Genomic DNA, 24,539 nt, shown 5'->3' with positions numbered 1-24,539 from the left:
CTGGTATAAATATCTTACCCTTACTCTATCCGGAAGTTTTCGTTCTTTGCCTCTCCTCGGTGCTGAAGATTCGGAAGTCACGGATTTCATTTTAATCGCATCGGATGGTTTCTTCCCTATTAATCTCGTCACTTCATTATTCAGCGCTGATACAACGGCTGATAATCGTGTCACCCATTCGGTTGATCTCAATCGCTCGGATTTCATTTCGATCCCATACTGATAGCCAAACAAACGTTCAGCTAGTGTCCGGTTAAATCTTTCGACGATAGCTTGACTACGGTGGGCCTCTCTTTCACCACGGACGATTTTGACATCGTGATTTGTTAACAGTTTAGTTACCGATCCCATAAACTCTCGACCGGGATCTACTTGAAATAGCTTAGGCCATTTTAGCGGTCCGCGTTTATATATGCGACTCAGTGCATTAGCTACTTCTGTTGAATCTTTCGAGGTTAATGGCTCTGCCTCTTTGTATCGACTAGCCACATCCACTACTGTTAAAGCGTATTTATACGTTTTACGTTTTACCTTATCGTGGGGAAGAAACAAGAGGTCAGCCTGATGAACTTCATTCGTCGTAAAAATATCAAACTTCTTCCTCGGTATATAACGCGGTGCCGGTAAATATATTTGCCACAACGCTTGTTTCTTTAACCAATCCTTGGCCACATCTTTAGATACCTTAGCCGCGGTGGCTAATTTTTTTATTGCTCCTATACCTTTCCAATATCCTCGTGGGCTATAGTAAATTTTATTCATTATTAATTAATATTGATGTTTCGTTTAATACAACTAATGACTATCGTTGAATCGCATAGTCATTTACACATAAAAAATTCCCCCTGTAGTAGCAGTATAGGTATATGAATCCTGCTCCAGTGGAAGTGGTCCAGAACCATCATTACCTATAAAAATTTATATCATAGACTCCAGGTGGTGGTCAATTTAACTTAATCTCATGACTATCATTGAATCGCATAGTCATTTTGGCATATTCCCTCTGTAGTGATGGTATAGATATATGAATCCAGCTCCAGTGGAAGTGAGCCAGAACCATCATTACCTATACTACTATCCAGTGATTGATATCATGAGCATCGATCCACACAATTGGGATCGATGACATGCATCAACCAAGGCAGCGAGCCTGACCACCCGATCCCGTTAGTCGCCTTTTACAGCAAGCATGGGCTGCTGAAGACCTATTCTACCCCGGAATCTTCACGGGTCTGGTGTATACGAACTCCAAATACATGAAAACTTTGAAGTTCTTTTATTTTCATCAGGTCTTACTGGTTCTTGATTCACTTGAAACTTGAAAAAAATCACTTATCTATCTACCGGTCATATAGCCGAGTGGTTAACGCATTGGCTCATCACACCAAAGTCCAGGGTTCGATTTCCTCCGTTGATGCAATTTGCGGCCCTCATGTTTGGTGTCTCCCGTTGTGATATGGCCATGTGAACCTCAGCTCACTCACTCATTTACTAATCAACGTTACAAGCGAGCTGTTGTAAAGCGGCAAAATCCTTTAGATAAGAGGTCTACTTTGTCCATTGTACAATTCCGAATATATGTCATAAGCATGGGTGCGTGTTTTCAACTTGTAGTTCATACTGCGTGAAACGGGGACATGTGTTCTCAGAAACCACTGAAGTTACATGAATGAAAGTTTGCAGGCTTATCTCAGGGATACCTGCCGAGACCGAGTTCGAAAAGAGGCGGTGTGAATTATTGTTTTACAGAGTTATGGCCCTTGCACCCTGCTTTTCAAGTTGCATGTTGCATGAAACGGGGACAAGTTTTTGCAGAAACTACTGAAGTTATATGAATGAACGTTTGCATGCTTAACTAAGAGATACTTATCAAGACTGAGTTATTTGTTCCAGAGAAGGGGCCTTTTGTGTGTATTAATTTCATATCTTGATGACAGAAAGAGGCCAAAGTGCATATCCCTCCTTTAGGCTTTGTAGGTATCTTATTTGTAGTTTATATTCACTACTATATGAAAAAGCAATATTCTAATGTGCCCCTTGACAGGGGATGGGGATGAAGCTGTTTTCTTATTATGATGTCATGTACTTGGCGACAGCCATATAATGCCCCCAATCCCCATTATATGGCTGTCGCCAAGTACATGACATCATAATAAGAAAACAGCTTCATCCCCATGGGCCTAAAAAAGGTAATTTAAAAAGCCCATAGGCCAAAAGTTATACTTTTTAACTTGAGTGATCTCCCTTTCCGGATATTCCCCAACACGTGTTGTGGCAGGCCTATATGTGGCTAATTTGCACCAATTTTGCACCTTAAGCGCTGTTAAAGGTTTCCACATATGCAAGACGCATTTGACCCCTAACGTAGGTGACATTCTTGAAACTAAGTGTGACAGTTTAAACGCATATGCCAGACACGCCGTGTCGGTACTGGATAATAACGTCATTGTGTCCCGTTCCCGTTCAACAGAGTAAATTGTGCAACTACTTTCTTCTTCGTGGATGTGTCATTCAAGTTAGAAATTCTGTCACATAAACCAACACGTTCTAACCTACTGCAAGGTGGACTTGAAATTCCTGCATTGTTTATATTCATTGGCACAGAAAAGGACAGTAACAAATTGTCTAACATGAAGGTAATTTAAGCAGGGCTGCCAGAGAATTAAATATTGATCGAAAAAATCTCAGAAGATGATGTCGGAGGAACAGGTCATGTTAAATAATGACAGCAGAAGGAGCAAACGTCGCATGGGCAATCCTGGGCGTAAACCGTAAGAACCAGACCTCGAAGAAGCATTGTTGGTGTGGTTTAAATAACAAAGAGCTGAAAAGCACGTTGTGAATTACATCAATATACGGGACCGGGCATTAACGCTGATGAAGGAAATGGGAATTAGCGAATCGCTAAAAATTAGTGATTCTTGGCTCCGTAAATTTGGCAAACGCCACAACATTTCATCCAGGGAGATCACCAATCATGGACAGCAGGACAAACGGAACTTAATGATTCAACAAATGGTCCGCTATGATCATTTCCGTGGTGTGCAACAGTTGGCAGCAGAACTCGACAAGACCAAGATATTTAACATGGATGAAACTCCTTTGCTACCTGCATGGACCCCAGCAGGATTTACATCATCCCTTTAGTCACTGGTGACTTTAAAAAAATCTTAGTTCTTTTATGAATACCGACCCAGATTTCATAAACTTAAGTTTTGACTTAAGAAAAATCTTTTATGAATACCGCCCTAGGTTCGATTATGTACATACCGCGGTCATAAAGCTGATTGCGGCGTTTAACAACATATACGCTTCAGCAAAGTGCATGCGTCGTGATGTAACACGATTCACTTCCTATGACACTAGCTTTTAAAATACGACTACTTATATTTTAGACCGTTCAGCAATATAGTGAGTGAGTGAGTTAAGATTTAACGTCACATCGGCAGTATTTCAGCCATATCGTGACGAGAAGTACGTTAATAATACATAGATGTAGACCAAATAAAAAGCTGTCAACGAAGGACAGTACAATAACTAGGATATCACAGATTCGATTTAAAACTAGTTGAGAATATATAAAAGCCATAAGTATCAACAACACAATATAAAAATGGGCTAGGGATCGTCAGTAACTAAAGGGAGATCACCATACTAGGGACCATGGGGACTTACAGTACCTTTGCTACCTGCATGGACCCCAGCAGGATTTACATCATCCCTTTAGTCACTGGTGATTATTGACAGGGTTTAGCCGGGGATTTAAAACAAATATCTACGATTAAACCACTGGTAGACATAACAATACTTTGATTTATGTGGTCTTACATACCCTCTCAGGGAACAATAATTTTACGCTACTTCAACCCTCTTCGAGGATACAGCCACGAACAATCTCAGATAATAATCCTATACTACCAATTTATAAAATATATAACTTTTTACATCAAAATTTATTAATTAATTCTATTTCATTTAAAACACCGATTACTAGATGTTCATGTATTTGATTAAAAAGATCCTTTATAGATGAGACTTTGAAATATTTTCCCTTGTGTTGGAAAAATCATACAGTCAAGCAGGGCATGCTTAACAGTGATTCTTTCATCACAAAGGATCCTCACCTTTCAATAAATATTCTTTTGTGTACCTGCTATGGCCAATACGACATTATGACCTCTTCAAATCTGGACTGACAGCCCAAGTAGGTATAACCAATAGTTGGTATAATTTCATGTAACTTTCTGATACCCACCTGGGTGTCACACTTCTTATGCATTAGATATCTGATGTCACATCTAATAACTGGCTTATAATCACTGTATGGGATCAGAAGTGGTGTCACAGATTTGTTGAGTCCTGCTTTTGCAGCAGCATCGGCCATTGTGTTAACAATGATTCCAACAAATATGAATTGTTGATATGTAGATATGTTGATATCGGTAATTGATATATGTTAGAGCTTCTGCTGTAAAAATGGGGCTGTCATCTGGTGATCATGATGATATTGTTCTGGATCCAATGATAGTGGCACTAGCAAATGCGTCACCATCCTTGGATCCATCTGTAAAAATAGTTTTGTAAGTATCATATATGTTTCTTAATTCATTATAGTCTTGTTGATAAAGAAGTTCATTTGTGACAGACTTCTGAAGTTTAGTTAAAGTCAGGCCAGACTCTGATTTTACTAACCAAGAGGGAGAAGCAAAAACCTGGTTTGGGGCTATTGTGTCAAGATTTATTCTTGCAGCAGCATTAGATGGTTGAATTCCAGTTCCCAGGTGGAACAAGCGATGATTTCTTTTCATAAAGGTCACCATAAAGGGGGTTAAATAGGCAGTCAAACGCTGGGTTAGATTAAAATTTTGTTGGAATATAATTTAGTTAGATATTGTAATGATAATTTTAGACGATTTTGTTTCAATGAAGGCTCCTCATCCTTCACATATAAACTGTCAGTAGGAGATGTTTGAAAAGCTCCAAGGCAAAGCCTCAGGCCTTGGTGGTGAACAGAATCGAGTTGTTTTTTCAAATTACTCTCACAGGCCCCACCATAGACAATGGAGCCGTAATCTAGCTTAGAGCGGATGAGTGCTCTGTACAGTTAGAGAAGGGTTTTCTTATCCCCTCCCCACTTGGAATTTCGAAACCACTTTCAACAAATCGAGTGCCTTCAGGCATTTAGTCTTTAAATAGTTTATATGCGGTAAAAAGGTCAAGTGATGACCTTATACCTTACACCAAGGAACTTGGCCTCTTTCACAACTTTAATAGGAACTCCATCCACAACTAAATCAGGGTCTTTATGAGGTTTATTTTTTCTACAAAAATGAATGCAGTTAGTCTTGACTTTTGAAAACCATTTTCAAGGGACCATTTATGAATTTTATTCAAACATAACTGCAGTTGCTTTTCAATAGTATGCATCTTTTTACCACAAGTAATTTTAAAATCATCCACGAATAGAGATCCATCGATTGAATCGTTTATAACCTTTAATAAACTGTAATCTGTATGCTAAACAATGTGACAGACAAGATACTGCCTTGAGGGACACCCTGATCCTGATGATAATGAACAGACAGGGTAGAACCCACGCGGACTTGAAATTATCTGTCAGTTAAAAACAGCACCGATGTTCAACATCCTTTTGGAAGAATTTCTTCATCTTACGAGAATTTAAGCGCCATGTTGTTAGTACGCAGGACACCCATAAGGACATTTGAAAAGTCACATAAGCGCCACGCTTTGAATATCGGACCAACAGTTGGTCACTCGCACTGCCGGGGTCCCGTCTGTGCATGCAAAATGGTTCGTTTCCTTGATCTATCAGCTGAATTTATAGCATGTCCGTACCATTTTGGAAGAGGGAAATCAGAGTGTTTGCCAAAGACACTTCATGTTTACTGTACCACCCTTTACTGAAGACGTGAAAGTCAACACGCTCATGTCTGCTTGCATATCAGTGACAGCTTCGAACAAAGGGCAAGGTCACCACCGGAACAAGAAAAGACAACTGTGATCTACTCAGCATTTTACGCTAGAGATAGGGAATGTTATTGTTCACCTTGGAGATATTTGGGGCCACATAATGAGAAATCAGGCACACTTCTACGGAGTTTTCAAATGATTTGTATCGGAAATGTTCATTTTGAGTGATCTGGTTGTGCAGTCATGAACAAATAACTCCCGAAACAGTGCTACAAAATAGGCTTCGAAGAGGACACAGATGGCACAACCGGATCATCCCAAGAAAGTCTAGATATCTGTCCAGACAGTTTAAACTGACTTCATTTCACCACACTTATCCTTTTACATTAAATCAAATTGGAAGTTGCGAAAGTAGTCGGGTGCGTCACGCTCATTGGGACCCTCGATCTATTGAACGGTAGTCGTACATTGTAAATTGGGCATATACCTCCATTATATAATGGTTGTGGAAGCTCAATGCATAACTTTTATTACTTGCCCGTGAAGAGATCACCCGTTTAATAAACATACAGCTGTATTATACATTGTGTAATACCAAAACGCGTGCTTATGTACTATCGGAACACGTTTCTAGAACAAATATTGAAAGCTCTCAACATCCCTTGGCTTATTCAACGACATTGCGTGTGGAGATGATAGATCACCGAGAGGAGCTTATGCACACTCGATGACCCCAGCAACCTTGTTGCTAGGCTGACGTCACATGGCATTGTTTCGCCGAAGGATCTTGCAACAAAATTCCGCAAATTACGTCATCGGGTATTGTGACGTGATTGTAAACTTTGAGGCGATCGTACAACATTTAGCGCAACGACAGTCGTTGGTCTTAGTTAAAGTATGTGAGTTGCGATAACCCTAACGCTACGATAATTTTGTGGAACGGACGCCTGAATTCTAAAGGTGGACCGTTGTATGGTATTATATTCATACGTTTCAACTTTTGACGTGTTTGAAATATTATTCTGTTAAACTCAATTGTATTGTGCCGTGGATCGTGTAGGTGTCAGCCTATTCACACTCGACAGTATAATTCTAAAAAACGTTATAAATGGCAAGTAATAAATAAAATACTAAACTCGCTCCCGTGTAAAACCAATTTTATGAAACTCGTGAATAGTTGTGGTATCTGACACGCTTTTGCTCGTCAGATACCACAACTATTCACTCGTTTCATAAAATTGGAAACGGGAGCTCGTTTAGTATTCTATATATATATAGGATGCAAACCGAATTTGATGCGTGTCACTATCTTGTTTGGTTTAATGAAGTGTTTGTTAATATCTCTCGCTCACATGAGATTGCTTCAGTTCTGCCTTGTGGTTGCAAAAAGGAATGACGTCTCGCGATTTTTATGAATGAAAAAAGTAGTCCCGGTGTGACAGAGGTCACGGTTATCCAATCAAAACGAATAAAACAAGGTCAACCTTGTACGACACGCGTGTGACGTACGGATTGAGTATCTTACCACCTGTATCATCACCAGTGGGTAATAAAAGGCAACATGTTCAGATGGATTCATTTGTTTCCTTCTGAAAGGTATTTTCAAGTTCGCATAGGACATTTTGTTAAAAGTGGTACTTTTCATTATTATGATTAATGGCATTTCCAGACTTTCCATTGAATACAGATGCTGCACAGCTGGTTGGTGAAATTTCAAGTTTGTCACTGATGAAATTCAGAAATGCTTAGACATCATGACGATGTGGTGTTCTAAATGGGGGTTTAAGGTTTCTCAGTCCAAATCTGTTGCAATGATGATGACCAGACGAAAAATTTCTTTAAATATAGAGATACGTTTTGCTGACCACAAAATAAAAATTGTTCGTGAGTTTAAATTTCTTGGTGTTTATTTTGATCAGAGACTAACGTGGGGTCCTCGCATGTCTCATGTTGTAAACAAATGTAATAAGCTGATAAATGTGCTTAGGTGCATAACCAAAACGAAAAGGGGTGCCGATTGGGCTGCCAGTCAAAGGCTATCACAGTTTCAGCCGTCCAGGGCCCCGTTCCACAAAGCCATCTTAGCGCTAAGGTGATCGTAACTCCCATACTTTAACACTGGCTTACGACAATCATAGCGCTAAAATCGCTTTGTCGAACGGTGCCCAGGTTCATTGCGTTAAAATGCCACAAGGCTTCCGTCGTGAATTATGTCTCTCAAATATTTTCTCAAACTCAGATCTTAAACTAAATGGAATTCAGGTAATAATGTTGTTAATGACTGTGTGGAGATAGTGATTTGCGATTGGTCTCATGGCAAGGTCCCTTTCGGATTGAGCTTTCACGGTTAGGCATGGAGTAATACAGTGCGACCCAGATGATTCCTCTTCACCTCCAGATTCTGCTCGGTGGCTGCTTCTGAAACCAGGGATTTGTTATGATCTGAATGTTAATCATTAGCAAACAAATGCGTCCAAATGTCATACAAGCCGAATCTCAGGATAACTGAACATGCCAACTTCACCCGCACGTGTTTACTGATGCTTCAAGGAATTGGGCAATTGTAGGTACTGCTGGGGCATATTGGAATTCCGATTTCTGCATTTCAAGAGTGTTCAGTCTAAATGAAATTCATTAAAACTGATTAATTGGAAAGCGTCAAGAAAGTGTCCAGAAAAGGGTAAAATGGACGGGAAAACAATGCTTTTTTGCTCCGCCATGTACAACTGTTAACGGCCAATCAAATGGCGCTGGTCCCCCGACACACGTGATGCCCAAGGCTTCCTTTAGAAAGCATTAGGTTTCGTATTTCTGGCATGCTTTGCACTAGTATCCGCCGCGCGCAGTGCAGCGAGATTTGCTGATAGGTCAGTTTTAGGATATGAAACTTGTTAATGGACTTCAGACACGCTCCATGGAGTCAAACTAAACCACGTTACCAAGTTTATTGCGATACAATTCCCATCCGCTATTCACAGTTACCTCTATCGGACAATGTGTTTGGTTATAACATTAAATAGTTTTTTAATGTGAAGGATATATAGCCTTTCCATTGGACGTGAGGTAACATGACCGCGAAATTGAAGTTCATACGTTTTTCACGAGATTGTATTCGTGAAATGACGTAAACACTGACGGACAAATTTCACATTCCTTGAGAATTCCCCAGCACGAAACATTTCAGAAACGTAGTTTCTGATCATTTAGACACTGTATTTTTTAACTTAACGATTAGCATACATTGGGAAAAGTCAGACAGTTTGTTTGCATGGCTGTTCAAGGATATCCTCGGTGCAACCCCTTCTAGAGAACAAAACTAAGAAAAGCACATGCAAACTATTGTAGTTTCGACTCGATCCGTGTCCAGACAACAGTGACAGTCTACAGCAATCTATGAACTTAACTTTGTATCCATTTGACACATCTTCACAATCACCTTCAATGACCGGTCAGCTGCTCAGTGATGACAAACACTTGTAATAGCCCTAGGTTCATCGATATCTTTGGAAATCTCTCCCGTGACGTTTATCGTGTCGGCCATTTTGACGTCTTCTACTTGATGTGAATGTAATACGACGCTCTGTCGTTGTGATTGACTTACTGATGTAGTTCTTAACAGACCTTTCCCAGCAACTAAAACAGATGTTCCCGTAAAGCAAGTTGAGCATACATACGCTCTTGTAACCTCTCTTTTCGGGGAACTATTTTATCCCGCGATACAGCTGGTTGTTGTATGGCTGTCAGTGTAAACAAGAAGTCACACATATAGATCTAGCGCTACTTCCCTCAAGGTATAAAATAGTGATATACAAAATTATAAGAACTGACATGTGTGAGTTCATTGGAGTATCAACCTTCATAGAGTGAGGGCCAGACATTGTAAGGTCGTTGCATGCTACGGTTTGGGGCGTTAATAAACTACACTGACGCAAGTATACTCGATCAAATCAACTTCATAATTGAATTTGCTTTCTCGTACATATTACATAGCATCACTACACATAATTTTGACAGTTGCAGTAACATACAATACAGTGAACAGTATTTCAGTTATATCACGGCGTATCAGACCTTTCAATGGGTGTTCACGAAAAGGTTTGTATATCCTGCCACACCGGTGTCACCCGTCACAAACACATGCAAAGACAAGTCAATTGTTCACCTGAACAAAGCACGGAAACACAATGATGCCAGTCATCATTATAACCGAGCTTGTAAAAACATTTTGTCCGTCAAAAACATGGACATGGATGAATAATATGGACATGGGTGAATAATATGTTCCTACAGGTAATACATGTCATACATTTGGCAAGACGTGTTCACTGTGAGCATTAATGTTAATCAGAACGTTTAGACTCTGACATCAGCATGCAGTTGAACTCATCACCAATCCATTCCATTGTTGATAATCCTCCCTGAAGAGTTATGAAATCAGAAGCTGCAACAATGCATTTAAACATTTTATGTTTTAATGGACATGTTAGGCACAGAAGGGACATTGCCGCGTTAACGTTGTCGCATTGTTGCCCTTACAAAAACAAGCAAAACGCATGAAAATTAACCAATGCGACAACTCGACATTTGTCGCATTGTCGTGCTTTGAATAAATGTGTTTTTTTATTTTACCAAAGGGCGACAAAGCGACATTTTCAATGGTCAAAATATGTCTCGTTGTCGCATTGTCGCCCCAAATGTTTAAGAAAGGGGTTAAGTTCAGTTAATGTTACAGTTAGGAAGCGGTAACCAAGTTATATCTGTTGTAGTAATTCCAACCGATAGGTCTTAAAAACACAAGTCCGTCTGCAGAGCCATTACGTTTTAACGTGAGCTCTTAAAAAAGTGAGGCCAGACTGCGTGGTACCCCAAACGCAATCCACATGCCTCTAGTGCAGTGGCCGTCCAGAAGATCTTACTCTTGACAGTATAAGACAGCTGACGAGTGTACGCCCGATCTGTGTTCTCGTTACAGCAACCCATGCTTGCCGTAAAAGGCGACTCTGTTTGTAGAGGCGACTAACGGAATCGGGTGGTCAGGCTCGCTGACTTGGTTGATGCATGTCATCGATCTCAATTGCGTGGATCGATGCTCATGATATCAATCAGTAGATTGTCTGGTCCAGACCGCCGTCATATAGCTGGAATATTGCTGAGTGCAGCGTTAAACAACAAACCAACCAATCAGAGAGAAAATACGACAAAGCTACCAAGATAAAGTACTTATTTTTATTGTCTATGATTTCAAATTTCCACAACAGATTTAATGACAACGTGGACATTATCATATTTTCATAAAAATATATACAACCATGATCCTTAACTTATGACTATTCAGACCATTGGGGGTCGGCCATAGCATACATAGTAATATTAATTATGTGGGATTAACAACTATCTGAGCAAGTTGGGGGGACAACACTTTCTGAAAACAGCGGAAGTGAACTACAGTAGCAATTCTAATAAATACCCATTCCATATTCAAAAATTCCTAATGAAACCGTATTGCTTAGTTGTTAATCCCATATGACATAATTGGGTACATATAATCAAATTCTATACATTTTTGCTTTCGACCTAAAATATTTTCGGCAATGTCATATGCAGTCTGTGTCAGAAGCTTTTTGGTCTACCAGCCAGAACATGGCACCTAGCATCATCTTCAGTAGATACTAGGGTCACTATGTAGACTGTTATTAAATGAGCTTACTAGACCAGACAGAATTTTAGTAGGCTCAGGCTTCGGACTAGTGTCTAAAGTCACAGATTGCACATGATGATTAACTACTATTACAGAGACCTGTCACCTTTCAACCGAGACAACAATGACAAGTTGGTTAATATATTGTCTAATTCATTATCCATCACCCTTGATTATCAAGTGTATTATATCTGCATTTCATTCTGATAAATACCAATGCTTTGTTTTGAGTATGGTCAGAATGATGAAAACATATTTTCCAGCAAAGAATCCATTCACATTTTCTGATTCGATTAAATGTATTGATTGCTCACTTGGATGACATTGTGATTGTGAATGCATGCACATGTTGTGTATCTACTTGTGTTAAGAAGAGGTATTTTTTTGTGTTGATTTCAAGTTTGTGAGCAAGAGAATTTCTTTGTAAATTAGTGAGTATGGTTTTATGCTGGTTTTAGCAACATTCCAGCAATATCAAGGCAGGGGACACCAGAAATGGTCTTCACACATTGTACCTATGTGGGGATTCGAACCTGAGTCCTCGGTGTGATGAGCGAACGTATTAACTACCAGGCTACCCCACTGTTCCATGTTAAATAAGTGATAAGAGAGGACGTCACTTCCGAAACAAAGCCATGTGGCGGATGGGTCCAAGGCAGTGACCATAATAAAATGGCGATACAATACATTAGATAATCAAGGATATTTGTCAGTAGGAACACTCCATGTAGGTCTCCAAAGAAATTGAATTGTTTCAAGATGGTCACACATTCTATTTGATTTTACTGGAATTCCATCTAAACATATATACTGAGGGAAATAAATAGAGGATGGTAGGGATGAAACACCCAGAAGATGCAACTGAAAGTTGGCACCGAGCACATGACAGGGAAGTCTGGCAATGTAGCAGGTGACCAGGGTGCCTTGCACCAAGCGATCTTAGTGCTAAGGTGACCGTAGCTCCCATACCTTAACATAGACATAAGACAGTTGTAGCACTAAGGTGCAACAGCACCCAGGGCTTATTTTGTCTCATGTTGCTGATAAAAATCATAACTGCATAGCAACAAACAATTTCCAACAGGAATTGTTCCCTTATTTCTTTCCATTAGTATATATCAGGTATGAATTGGTATGATCCAACACCAAATAACTATTGCTTGAATGTCATTTTACTGTTAAGGATCCAACAAATTTATCAACAGGTAAATTCTTACCATACTTCACGGGATTGTGTTAATAATGTTCCTCCATCACCTGTCAACACACTGGGCATATGCAGTTAGTGGTGGCGTGTGTATGTTTAGGCAATGAAACGAGGCTGTGAAAAACTCACGGAGGTCAAATGAGTCCTACTCGAGCATGAAGTTCGTGCCAACCCTTTCCTTGCATGATACTGAAGCAATATATTGAGTGGATACCAAAAGGTGATGTATGCAACAAGTTGCACACAATGCAAGGCTCGAATTAAGGAACTTCATTGAACTTGCACCAGATGCATAGTGACATTAAAATCTAGTTGCACCAGACAAAACCAGCTTGCACCTTGGTCCCATAAGTTTATCAAAGTTGAGTGAGTGAGTTGGGTTTAACGCCGCTTAAAACAGTATTTAACTGCGTGTCAGCTTAATGTGGGAGGAAAGCCAGAAGTGATGCAGGTCTTAGACGTTTACCACTGAAACCCACAAGCACGGGTATGGTGCTGACAAACCTAGAAACATAATCGGTGCGAACTGGGATTGAACCCACAATTATAGGTTTCTGGCGTGCCCAAGGGACGCAACTCTGCACAGAGAATTGCGGCGCCTTAGACAACTGGGCCATCTGTGCCCCCCAGTTGTAACATAGACAAGATAGATGCCTTTTCTACATCTGGATAAAAAAAACCCTCAAATCTCACTAATTACACATAACACAGGGATTAGTGATGTACATAAAGCTTAGTGGTACTGAGTGTGTTCAAAGATTGTTGTTGTGTGGCCAAGTAAGGGTTTGTCAGACAAAAATGAGAATCATATTTACATGCACTTGGTGCAAGTTGACATAAATATTAGGCTACACTTTTCAATAATAGATCACTCTGGTGCATGTTTGATATAGTTACATCAAGCCCTGGGATGTTAAGTGAGTGTTTGTCAGGTAAACCAAGTTATCATTGCTTTGAGTCAGGGATCTGGGATCCTGACGGTGTGCCGGCAGTGTGACTGCAAAATGTCCGATTTGAAAAGGCCATAACCAGACACTTTATAATTTGCCAACTGGATGTTTTCGACTATTCACTGATTTCCAACTTGATGGTAGATCGTTGGAGCGAGTGAGTGAGTTGGGTTTAAAGCCGCTTGGGTTTAAAACAGTATTCCAGTATCACGATGTGTCATCTTAATGTGGGAGGAAAGCCCGAAGTGATGCAGGTCTCAGAGGTTTACCACTTCAGTGAAACCCATGAGCACGGGTATGGTGCTGTAAAACCTAGAAACTTAATCGGTGCGAACCGGGATTTGAACCCATTATCATAGCTTTCTGGCATGCTCAAGGGACGCAACTCGAATAGCGAATCATGGCGCCTCAGATGACTGGGCCACCCGTGCCCCACCCTCACCCCACCGCCCCCACCCCCGACCGTTGGATGATTCATTGCTTACAAACTACAGTGCAAAGCAGCCATATGTATTCACAGCTGATGGAGGAATGTCATGTACACAAGACCACAATGTATCAATGACAGCATATATGAGTGAGTATATATCATTACCCTTGAATTGTTAATCCTGTGAGGTATGCGTGTGCATTCCATAGCCTTTCCAACATCAAGCTACACATTAAGGAAGCAGGATGCTTCAAAGGATATCTTTGTAAGTATATACAAGACAGTAATTTTCTAAAATGCTTAAGAAATGTTTTATTGAAATTGCAAAACTTACTGATCAAGTTTTAAATCTTCAGTTCATTGTTATTTGCTGAGTTCTAAGGTTCCAACTTATTTTTATTTTTAATGTACTGGAAATAATGACCCTCCCCTCATTCTAGTCTCATTATTGGATGACCCTTCCCATGTCCTTCCTGAATCGACAAAATGCAAAATCACATTACATTTTATCATAAAATGTTTGTTTATAAACGACTCTCCCCAAATATGTGTATCATTTTTTTATGACCCTCCCCTATAATTAATGACCGGTCCCTAAATGTTTCTCCATCAGGGAAGGTGACTGTGACACGTCTCACTTTGATTTACTGCGAGCACTTTTATAAATATCCCACCAAAGTTAGAAATAAACCCCACTGAAATGAGCAGTGGATATTTAGAGGTTTGGATAGGCAATAATAAACATAAGCAAGTCCCAGTGCAAAAAGTGTAACTTTGTACAGTTAAAAATTTGACAGGCTGGCTTAATAAAAGGTTGATCCAAATTTATACAACACATAACTAGTAGTGATGTTTTTTATTGACATATAATGCATGTAGCAATGCCCCTGAAACAGTAGAAACCTTTTGTTTCAAATTTTCTACAGTACTTTAAAGAATTTCCCCCTGAGTTTTGTACATGGCAAAACAATGGGAAAGTTTTTCCTGAATATCATAAAGTTATCAATACTTAAAATCAGTTGACCAGCTTCTGAAACAAACAAACGATGGCAATAGCATAGAATAAATGAAAGCATCTTCGAAAGCAATTTAAAAAGTAAAGCTTCTATCATGTTGAAGTATGGGAAGACTCCTTATTTGTCTTTTAGTTCCATTAGTAACCATGGCAACTTGGACTTGTCATCTAGTTCCATCAGTAACCATGGTAACTTGAACTGTCATTTAGTTCCATCAATAACTATGGTGACTGTCAACAGCCTTATCTCTCAACAGCCACCTAACTTAAAAACGAAAAATAAAATTTACAGGAACGACTCATTATCTGAGAAAGCAAATTTAGTTTTGTACGTAGCACTGTTGTCATGAAAGTGAAAAAACAAGTATCACATACAAGTGTGGTTTGAAGTTTCAAATTAAACTGATGGGTATCAACATAATGATAACATTCAAAACAGCTTGATCTTGTATCTTGTAAATAGCAGGAGAAGAGGTAAAAGAAAAATATTGACTCAATCTACGAACACAAAAATTGTAACAAATGGCCAAACACTTCACCTTTTCATTACTACTTAGTCCTAAAGGAACTGGTAATTTATTATGGGGGGAGATGGGGAAGAAAGGATGGTATTCGGACTGTATCATATTCCCCCTCCCCCCTCCATTTTATGTGAAATTATTTCATCATCCTCTTCCAATTGAAAAATGACCAGTCCCAAAATGATGTTCATTTTTATTGTTTATCGGGAATATTAAAACTGTCATTTTTTCATGCTCCCCATCCTCATATAGTTGTGATAGATTTTGGCAACTACCCCTCTTTCGTTGTCATTTTTCATAACCTCCACTAAACATGCTAAAATCTCACTGACACCCCCCACCACCCCATAAATGACCAGTCCATAATCCTCAAAGATTCTTCACATATGTATGGGTACTGTACAAACTAATATGGCATTATTTTATCGTGAGACACACAAATAATACTTAACTTTCATCTGTGGACTAGATTTACATGAGATAGGTAACTTGGTGACAAGATTCCTGGTTTGTTATAGAAAGAGTTACCTCCCTTTCACCATATTTGTTTTCAGTTACGGAACTGGTGAAGTTTCACGAAATTTTAAATTTTATGTTGTTTTATTAACGTGAGAGAGTGAGTGAGTATGGTTTTACGCCGCTCTTAGTAATATTCCAGCAATATCATGGCGGGGGACACCAGAAATGGGCTTTACACTTTTTACCCATGTCAGGATTCGACGTGACGAGTGAACACTTGAACCAATAGGCTACCCTACCGCCTCATCATTAACAGTGATTAAGCAGGTTCTTATATGATATATACTGTCACTTTGAAAAGCTGTTCTTAAAAGTGATAAAACATCTCCATATATATATATATATATATATCTGTTACTGACCATCCTAGATTATTCAGTGTGTTATATCTTCATTCTGTTAGCATATATACACCAGCATAGCTTCTTATTGAGTCAAAAGTGGCCAATGGGTTCAGGGTATTTATTCTAACTGAATGGAAATATTTTACCCTGAATCACTGAGGATGGTTACTGACCGATTTACAGCCCATAATATAACTTTTGTCTTTTCAGAACTGAAATGCCATATACAGATGATAGTACACTCAAAATACACACATTCATAACTCATAAAAATATGTTACACATATTCGCAATTACAAGAAATAGTCACACTGAACAATATGTAACTGGCTAAAACAAAGTTTTTTCTCAAAATAAAATATTCCTTTTTATACTTCCTTGTTCATTGGCAATCGGATAGCAATCAAAATGTTTATATTCTCGTCATAAACATACACAATATACTATCATAAGAAATATTTTCTCTGACATACAAAGAATATTTGATTTTGAGCCAAAAGTGAGTCTTGTAATGAGCACTGTCTCTACGCAAGAGGATATAGTGACAAACTGAATTAAAGCTAGGAATGAAATATTTCAATGCTCCTGAATTTGTACTCCTAGGCAGCGAGGTGTAAAACAGATATTCTTCACACAAATACAAACAAAATAGAGGAACACAAGTTTTTGGGAGACAACAGCATAGGAATACAGATATAATGACACTTTGAAAATGATATTACCTGAAACATGAATAAAATATACATTATTGATTTTCGTAAATGCAAAATACATAGTCATTCCTCAGTTCCTTTTCACAATTCTGAGCATGTGAAATGATGGATGATAATTTGGAAATTTATATTACGTGCACATGATAATCCACATCCTTTTGTAAATCCCACTCCATGTTACAGTACTGCTAGTTTACATCCTGATTGCTGAGAACCAAGTTCCACATCCACACAACTACCTTCGCTTAAAGAAAGCACCTTGAGAAAAGTTTATAACTTATTCCTTTCTCTCTCCGATTTCACTTAGAATGGCCTGCCATTGGCACTCTCTGTCTCTTCTTTGTCTTTATAACTTGTAATGCTTGTTAATTTCTAGAGTGTTTCCATGGCAGCCATCTGTGCTACAGAGCGTGTATGGTCTATTCATCCCATCTGTCACCGTTTCTTCAAATGGTTTGTTATCCATTCTAAACCCTGGTACAACCTGCAAACAAAGTTCATATTTCATTACACAGAGTGTTGGTTTGTTTGTTTGTTGTTTATCGCCGCACTAAGGATTATTCCAGCTATATGACGGCGGTCTGTAAATAATCGAGCCTGGACCAGACAGTCCAGTGATTGACATTATGAGTGTCAATCCACGCAATTGGGATACAATGACATGCATCAACCAAGTCAGCGAGCCTGTCCACCTGATCCTGTTAGTCGCCTCTTAAGGCAAGCATAGTTGCCTTTTACGGCAAGCATGGGTTGCTGAAGACCTATTCTACCCTGGATCTTCACAGGTGTACACAGGCACAGGGAGTGATGGATATCAGCAACATCCCACAGAGCTAAAGACAAGCAGCATATTTGTGTAAAATACCCCCCCCAAATTATTCAAAACCCAAATACTTTAAATTAACTTGCATACAGAAACGCATGCATTAAATGAAAAAATCAATTGTATAAAAACAGCACGCATAAATCATGGTAAATACCCAATAAAGCTTTTTCAGCATGCGTACAAAGAAGCTCATTTCCAAAACACAATTACCAGCTAATTTACTTTCCGAGTCAAGCCTATATATTTAGAACAGTTATACACATTTAAAACTTATTTCATTTTTTAAATCTTAAAATGTTCACTAATTTTGGGAAAAACCCAAAAGATTGATGAATAGAAGAGTGAAAAAAAATTGGTTACCCAATAAAAAATGTAATAACCCAATTAATATAGAAACCCTTGAGTAAAAACTCAATTGCTCAAAAATGACACCTGATCCATCTCAGACACCTGGTATGACCATGGATTCATGGGGTACCTATTGTAGCCCTGGTCCCCACAGAGAACAAATGAAGCGCAGAACTTATTCAAATCTGCTTGGACTGCCAATCTACCCAAGCCTAGTCACCCACTTCCCAACATGGCAACTGTGGTCTTACCCTTCCCCTGTCAGGGCACAGCATCCCTGTATATGCCATACATGGTCTTTGATTGAGGTAAGAGACAACTGTTGAGAGATCTCCGCCGCCGACATACATCCCTTGATGTCTTGCTTGTTGGCAAATACCAGCACTGACGTCTTCCTCAGATCCTGCAATAAGAATTGGTGAGTGAGTTTGGTTCAACAATCAACATACCTTCAAATTAGGGCTGGGACGGGTAACTCGGCTACCCGGGTCGGGTGGGTACTGAGTAGGACCCGGGTACCTACGTGACTACCCGGACCCGTTTAATGACAAAAATTATCTGGAACTCTTTTGGTCACTAATGTTCGCATTTCTTTCTGACTATGCACCCATTCCTTCTGACTTTTGACGTGATTCAATAAAGTCCACCTTCAGCCAACTTCAGTGTATGCATGACCAGATTGTTTAATACATGTTTCTATATACATCTGGCCAAGACATTTTGAGACATCTCTTGAGAGCTAGAGTGGGTACCCGGGTAGGGTCGGGAAATAGGGAGGTTGGTACCCGGGTAGGGTCGGGTAATAGGGAGGTGGGTACCCAGGTAGGGTCGGGCAATAGGGGAGTGGGTACCCATGTAGGGACGGTAATAGGGAGGTGGGTACCCATGTCGGGTCAGGTCGGGTCGGGCAATAGGGGAGTGGGTACCCATGTAGGGACGGTAATAGGGAGGTTGGTACCCGGGTAGGGTCGGGTAATAGGGAGGTGGGTACCCAGGTCGGGTCGGGCAATAGGGGAGTGGGTACCCATGTAGGGACGGTAATAGGGAGATGGGAACCCAGGTAGGGTCGGGTGATGGGGGGGTGGGTACCCAGGTAGGGTTGGGCAATAGGGGAGTGGGTACCCATGTAGGGACGGTAATAGGGAGGTGGGTACCCATGTCAGGTCGGGTCGGGTCGGGTCGGGTCGGGTCGGGTCGGGTAATAGGGGATAGGGTACTCGGGTAGTAAATTTGGACTCGTCCCAGACCTACTTTAAACAGTATTTCAGTTTTGTCACAGCATGTCCATTTGAAGTAGGAAGAAAGTCTGAAGTAATGCAGGCCTAAGACACATTTTGGGTACTTGAACTGCTATGATAGGTTTCTGGCAGGCCTAAGGGAAACAACTCTGCACAAAGAATTTCTGCTTAAACATATCTGTTAGCAGACTTATGTTTTAATACTTAATATGATCATATATATATTGATGTGATAAGTGTCGGGTAATACCAAACAGCTAACGCTACAAGTGTCGGGTACTACCAAACAGCTAACGCTACGTCCTGTACTGTTACCATGGTTACCTACCTCATGATGCATCATTTTTGTCAGTTCTTCCTTCGTCAAGGACAATCTCTCTCTGTCTGTGCTGTCAATCACGATGATTATAAACTGAAACATGAAGGCAGTCTCCGTGAATATACATGAAACATGAAGTCAGTCCACATGTTTATACATGAAACATGAAGTCAGTCCCCATGTTTATACATGAAACATGAAGTCAGTCCCCGTGAAAATACATGAAACATGACGCCAGTCTCCGTGAATATACATGAAACATGAAGTCAGTCTCCGTGAATATACATGAAGTCAGTCCCCATGTTTATACATGAAACATGAAGTCAGTCCCCATGTTTATACATGAAACATGTAGTCAGTCCCCATGTTTATACATGAAACATGAAGTCAGTCCCCATGTTTATACATGAAACATGAAGTCAGTCCCCATGTTTATACATGAAACATGAAGTCAGTCCCCATGTTTATACATGAAACATGAAGTCAGTCCCTGTGACTAAACATAAAACATCGATTCAGTCTCCATAATAACAAACACAAAGAATAAGTTAATCATCACAATGACAAATGGAAATACAAGGTCAACACTACACAAATGTTTGTTGTGTAACGCCTCACTCAGCAATATTCCAGCTATATGAAGGCGGTCTGTAAATAATCGAGTCTGAGCCAGACAATCCAGTGATTGATATCATTAGCATCGATCTAAGCAATTGGAATACAATGACATGCATCAACCAAGTCAGCGAGCCTGACCACCCAATCCCGTTAGTCGCCTCTTATGACAAGCATGGGTCGCTGAAGACCAATTCTAACCCTGATCTTCACATGTCCAATGAAACATTGTTAAGTTGTCATCAACTCAAAGATCAACTCAACTAGTGTTTGTAATTGTTTTAATGCCACACTAGGCAAATATATTTCATCTATATGACGACGGTTGTAAATAATCCAATCTGGACCACACAATCCAGTGATTGATATTGTGGTCAAGTCCAACCCGATCACAGTATGATGAAAAGCAATCCACCAAGTTATCGAGCCTGAGCACCTAACCCATTTAGTTAACTCACACATCTACATTGCCGAGCACCTACTTCCTCACAGGAGCCCAAATAACTACACACGAAGAAAATAGAAAATGTGTGATCCTTATAAAAAAAAAGACCTACTAAACAGACATGCTTCATGTGAATCAAATTATTGATAAATCAGGAAGAAAATAATTATTCACTGTGAAGAAGTTGAAGAAAACATGATTTTTTCATATGACTATTGGTTATCTAAACTATAGCAATATGAAAGAATCATGGCATGACAGATTAACTATAGTAATATGAAAGAATGGGGTGTCTTTAACTTCTTTGTGTGGCCCCATTTCTGGTGTCCCCTGCCGTGATATTGTTGGAAAATTGCTAAAAACGGTGTAAAATCAAACTCACTCACTCACTATGTGACAATATTCGCTCATCTTTAACATATAGCTATAAGAACAACATAAAAGGTTTTGTAACAAGTGTGTCCCTCTCTCATGGGACACAGCTATCAGCAGAATAGGAAATGTGACACCTCAGAGACATGACATGGATCTCCACACACTCTAGCAATATTCCAGGTGAGACTCACATGCCTTCTTTAAAAATCAATATTTCAAAATCCTACAGCCATTTGGGCTAGTCTCCAGACACCCTTACACATAATCTTGTCACATCTTTTTATCTGATTTTCAGCAAAGGTGGGGCTTGATATTTATTGTCTGACTGAAAGTCTGTCACTCTCTCATTTATTTATGTTCAAGGCAGTGTATTTGTCTTAAGAGAGTTTTATAAATTCACATCTTTCTGGCAAAAAGAAAACACAGCGACTTGGGTTAAAAATTGCTTTGAACAGTATTTCAGTTATATCATGGAAAGTAAGTTCATTATCTGAATGAATATTTGAAAGCTTTACTGAGGTTATTGGAAACAGATCAATATCCATTTTTCTCACAAACGCTATGATACTCTCATGAATATAAATGCATCTGATTAAATAGGCCTTATCATTACCTACATGATAGCTTGCAACAAAAGAATATTCTAACCAGCATAAATAAATAATATTGCGTGAACCGTATCTGATATCCAGCACTGAAGTGGATGTTCCCACGCTGAAGCAGAGAGTAGCTCCATTACCGTCATAGATCTCAGCACCACACTTTACATCTAGATCGGCAGCATGATTGGCAATATCAACATTCAACTGAATCAAACAAGTCAAGTTGGCAAACAGTCTACTTAATCAGCATTAGAATTTTTACTCATTTTATATTCTTAAACAGAATCAGGTCTCACGAAAAAAAATTTCATTATCAAGAAAGGTATGAGTGTCCTTTGTCCCCTCCTGGAAATGTCAAATTGTAACTTTGAGCGTTAGAAATTGGGACTAGTCCTGTAGTCCTTGCCAAACTGCCCAATAGTTATATCATAAGGGCTACTAGAAACCTGCTACTTTTAAGGGTTTTGCTATATGTTATTATTATAAGGACTAGTGGATTAAAATTGTTAGTTTCCCCAGCTGAAAGGTACGAGGGGTGTTCATTAAAGATTTCCCCTGACCCACTTCCGATGGACCTAGTGGAATGAAACTTGGCATAGGTATTAGTCTTTCTCCACATAGGAACCACCAAGAGTAACACACTTCTCCCACCGTTTTATGCAACTATGGAGACCTCGCTTGTAACAGCCCTCATTTTGCGTCTCAAACCAGGACTTGACTTCAGAAATCAGTGTTTCATCATCTGTGAAATGTTTTCCCTTCAAAAATGACTTCATGGTTGGAAAGAGGTGGAAGTCAGATGGTGCAAGGTCAGGAGAGTAAGGAGGATGTAGAAGGATTTCATAGCCACAGGACCGCGCTTCTGTCTGGGCAACATGAGAGTTGTGTACTGGAGCATTGTCTTGCAGGAGACGGACACCCTTGGTCAGCATGCCACGCCTCTTAAGCTTGATAGCGTCCCGCAATTTCCGCAGCAGTGAAGCATAATAAGCTCCTGTGGTACCCTTTGCCAAAAAATCCATCATCACTACTCCTTGCTGGTCCCAAAACACCGTGAGCATGACCTTGCCTGCAGAGGGTTGGACACGTGCCTTCTTTGGGGGTGGTGACTCCACATGCTTCCATTGCATCGACTAAACTTTAGTCTCAGGATCATAGTGATGGACCCATGTTTCATCCTGTGTGATAAGTCTGTCAAAAAAGTTTGCCTGTTTTTTTTGGGCACATGTCCAAAAGATCCTTTGAGCAATTGACTCGTTCCTGCTTTTGGAAAGGTGTGAGCAACCTGGGAATCCATCGTGCAGACACCTTATGCATGTTCAAATTGTCATGGATGATTTTTTTCCATAGACCCTACACTGATCTTGACATCTTGTGCTAACTGGCGAACAGTTATACGTCGGTCTGCCAAAATGGCGGTCTCCACTTGATGGATAGTGTCCTCATCAATGGCTGAATGGGGGCGACCAGCAATGGCAGCTGTTTCCACAGATGTCTGACCACACTTGAACTGGCGATGCCAGTGTTTAACAACGTCATATGATGGGGCATCTTCCCCATAAGTTGCTTTCATTTCATCAAAAGTTTCTTTTGGTGTGCGACCTTTCAAATATAAAAACCTAATCACTGCTCGGTATTCTACTGGCTCCATTGTCACACCCTACTCGATCATAACACCTGTAAAAGTGGTAAGATTAATAGTTCGGTGCTGCAAATTCAGACATAATCCATAGATACATGTATCATTACACATGTGAAATTTCAACCAAATATGATAACCCTAAGAAGTTTAGGGGAAAGCTTTAATGAACACCCCTCGTATATCAGACATTGACACCTGACATTTTTTCTATCTATTCCTTGCAAATTTTGAACATTGGACAAGCGAGAAAGATTACAAATTAATGTAAAAGGCTGGATTTTAAATCTAAAGGTTGACATGGTTAAATCCAGGAATAATTCAAAGAACATCTGCACTGTATCTACTTATCTACCAGTACATCTCCTCAGGAAGAAACTTGGGTCAAAGACTGCCCTTGTTCAAATACCTGAAGAACACTTCCTGAAAACATCCCAATCAGCATTCTTAACACCTTTCAACCTCAGCATTTGGAGTTGCCATAAATCCAAAATATGAATACTCATGAATACTCATGAATACTCATAAATATATCTAAAACTTTGGAACTTTTTGAATTATGCGCATCTCAGGGCCAAGAGCTTTTAATAGCTGTTATTTTAACGCTTCATATTTTGCAAAGGGCAGGATAGTAATAGAGATTTGTCCTCATACATCAAAAAGCAGTTGGGAAAAAGATTCAAAACAATCTATCTCCTGAAGGGTAATCATTTTTTTTATTTCATAATAACTACATCCCAGTGAGGATTGCTAAGGCCAGGGCTGAAACCAGTAATTGGGGAAAAAAGGTTCCAATACTGGCCA

At 39.7% G+C, this 24,539-nt stretch overlaps 1 protein-coding gene across 1 annotated transcript in view; it reads right to left on the bottom strand.

The window, feature by feature from the left end:
* Positions 1-14,969: 14,969 nt before the first annotated feature.
* LOC139470336 (ADP-ribosylation factor-like protein 5B) overlaps positions 14,970-24,539 on the bottom strand; it is a 38,617-nt gene continuing 29,047 nt past the window's right edge. The window contains exons 4-6 of the mRNA XM_071252713.1: positions 20,069-20,152; positions 18,754-18,905; positions 14,970-17,812 (exon numbers count right to left, since the gene is read on the bottom strand). Of these exons, the coding sequence (XP_071108814.1) occupies positions 17,764-17,812; positions 18,754-18,905; positions 20,069-20,152 (285 nt within the window). The 3' untranslated portion in view covers positions 14,970-17,763. The remainder of the gene's footprint in view (positions 17,813-18,753; positions 18,906-20,068; positions 20,153-24,539) is intronic.

Source organism: Haliotis cracherodii, unplaced genomic scaffold, assembly GCF_022045235.1.
Source record: "Haliotis cracherodii isolate W230 unplaced genomic scaffold, xgHalCrac1.p SCAF_20, whole genome shotgun sequence".
Classification (NCBI taxonomy): Eukaryota; Metazoa; Mollusca; class Gastropoda; order Lepetellida; family Haliotidae; genus Haliotis; species Haliotis cracherodii.
This window is presented reverse-complemented; position numbering and strand designations above follow the sequence as displayed.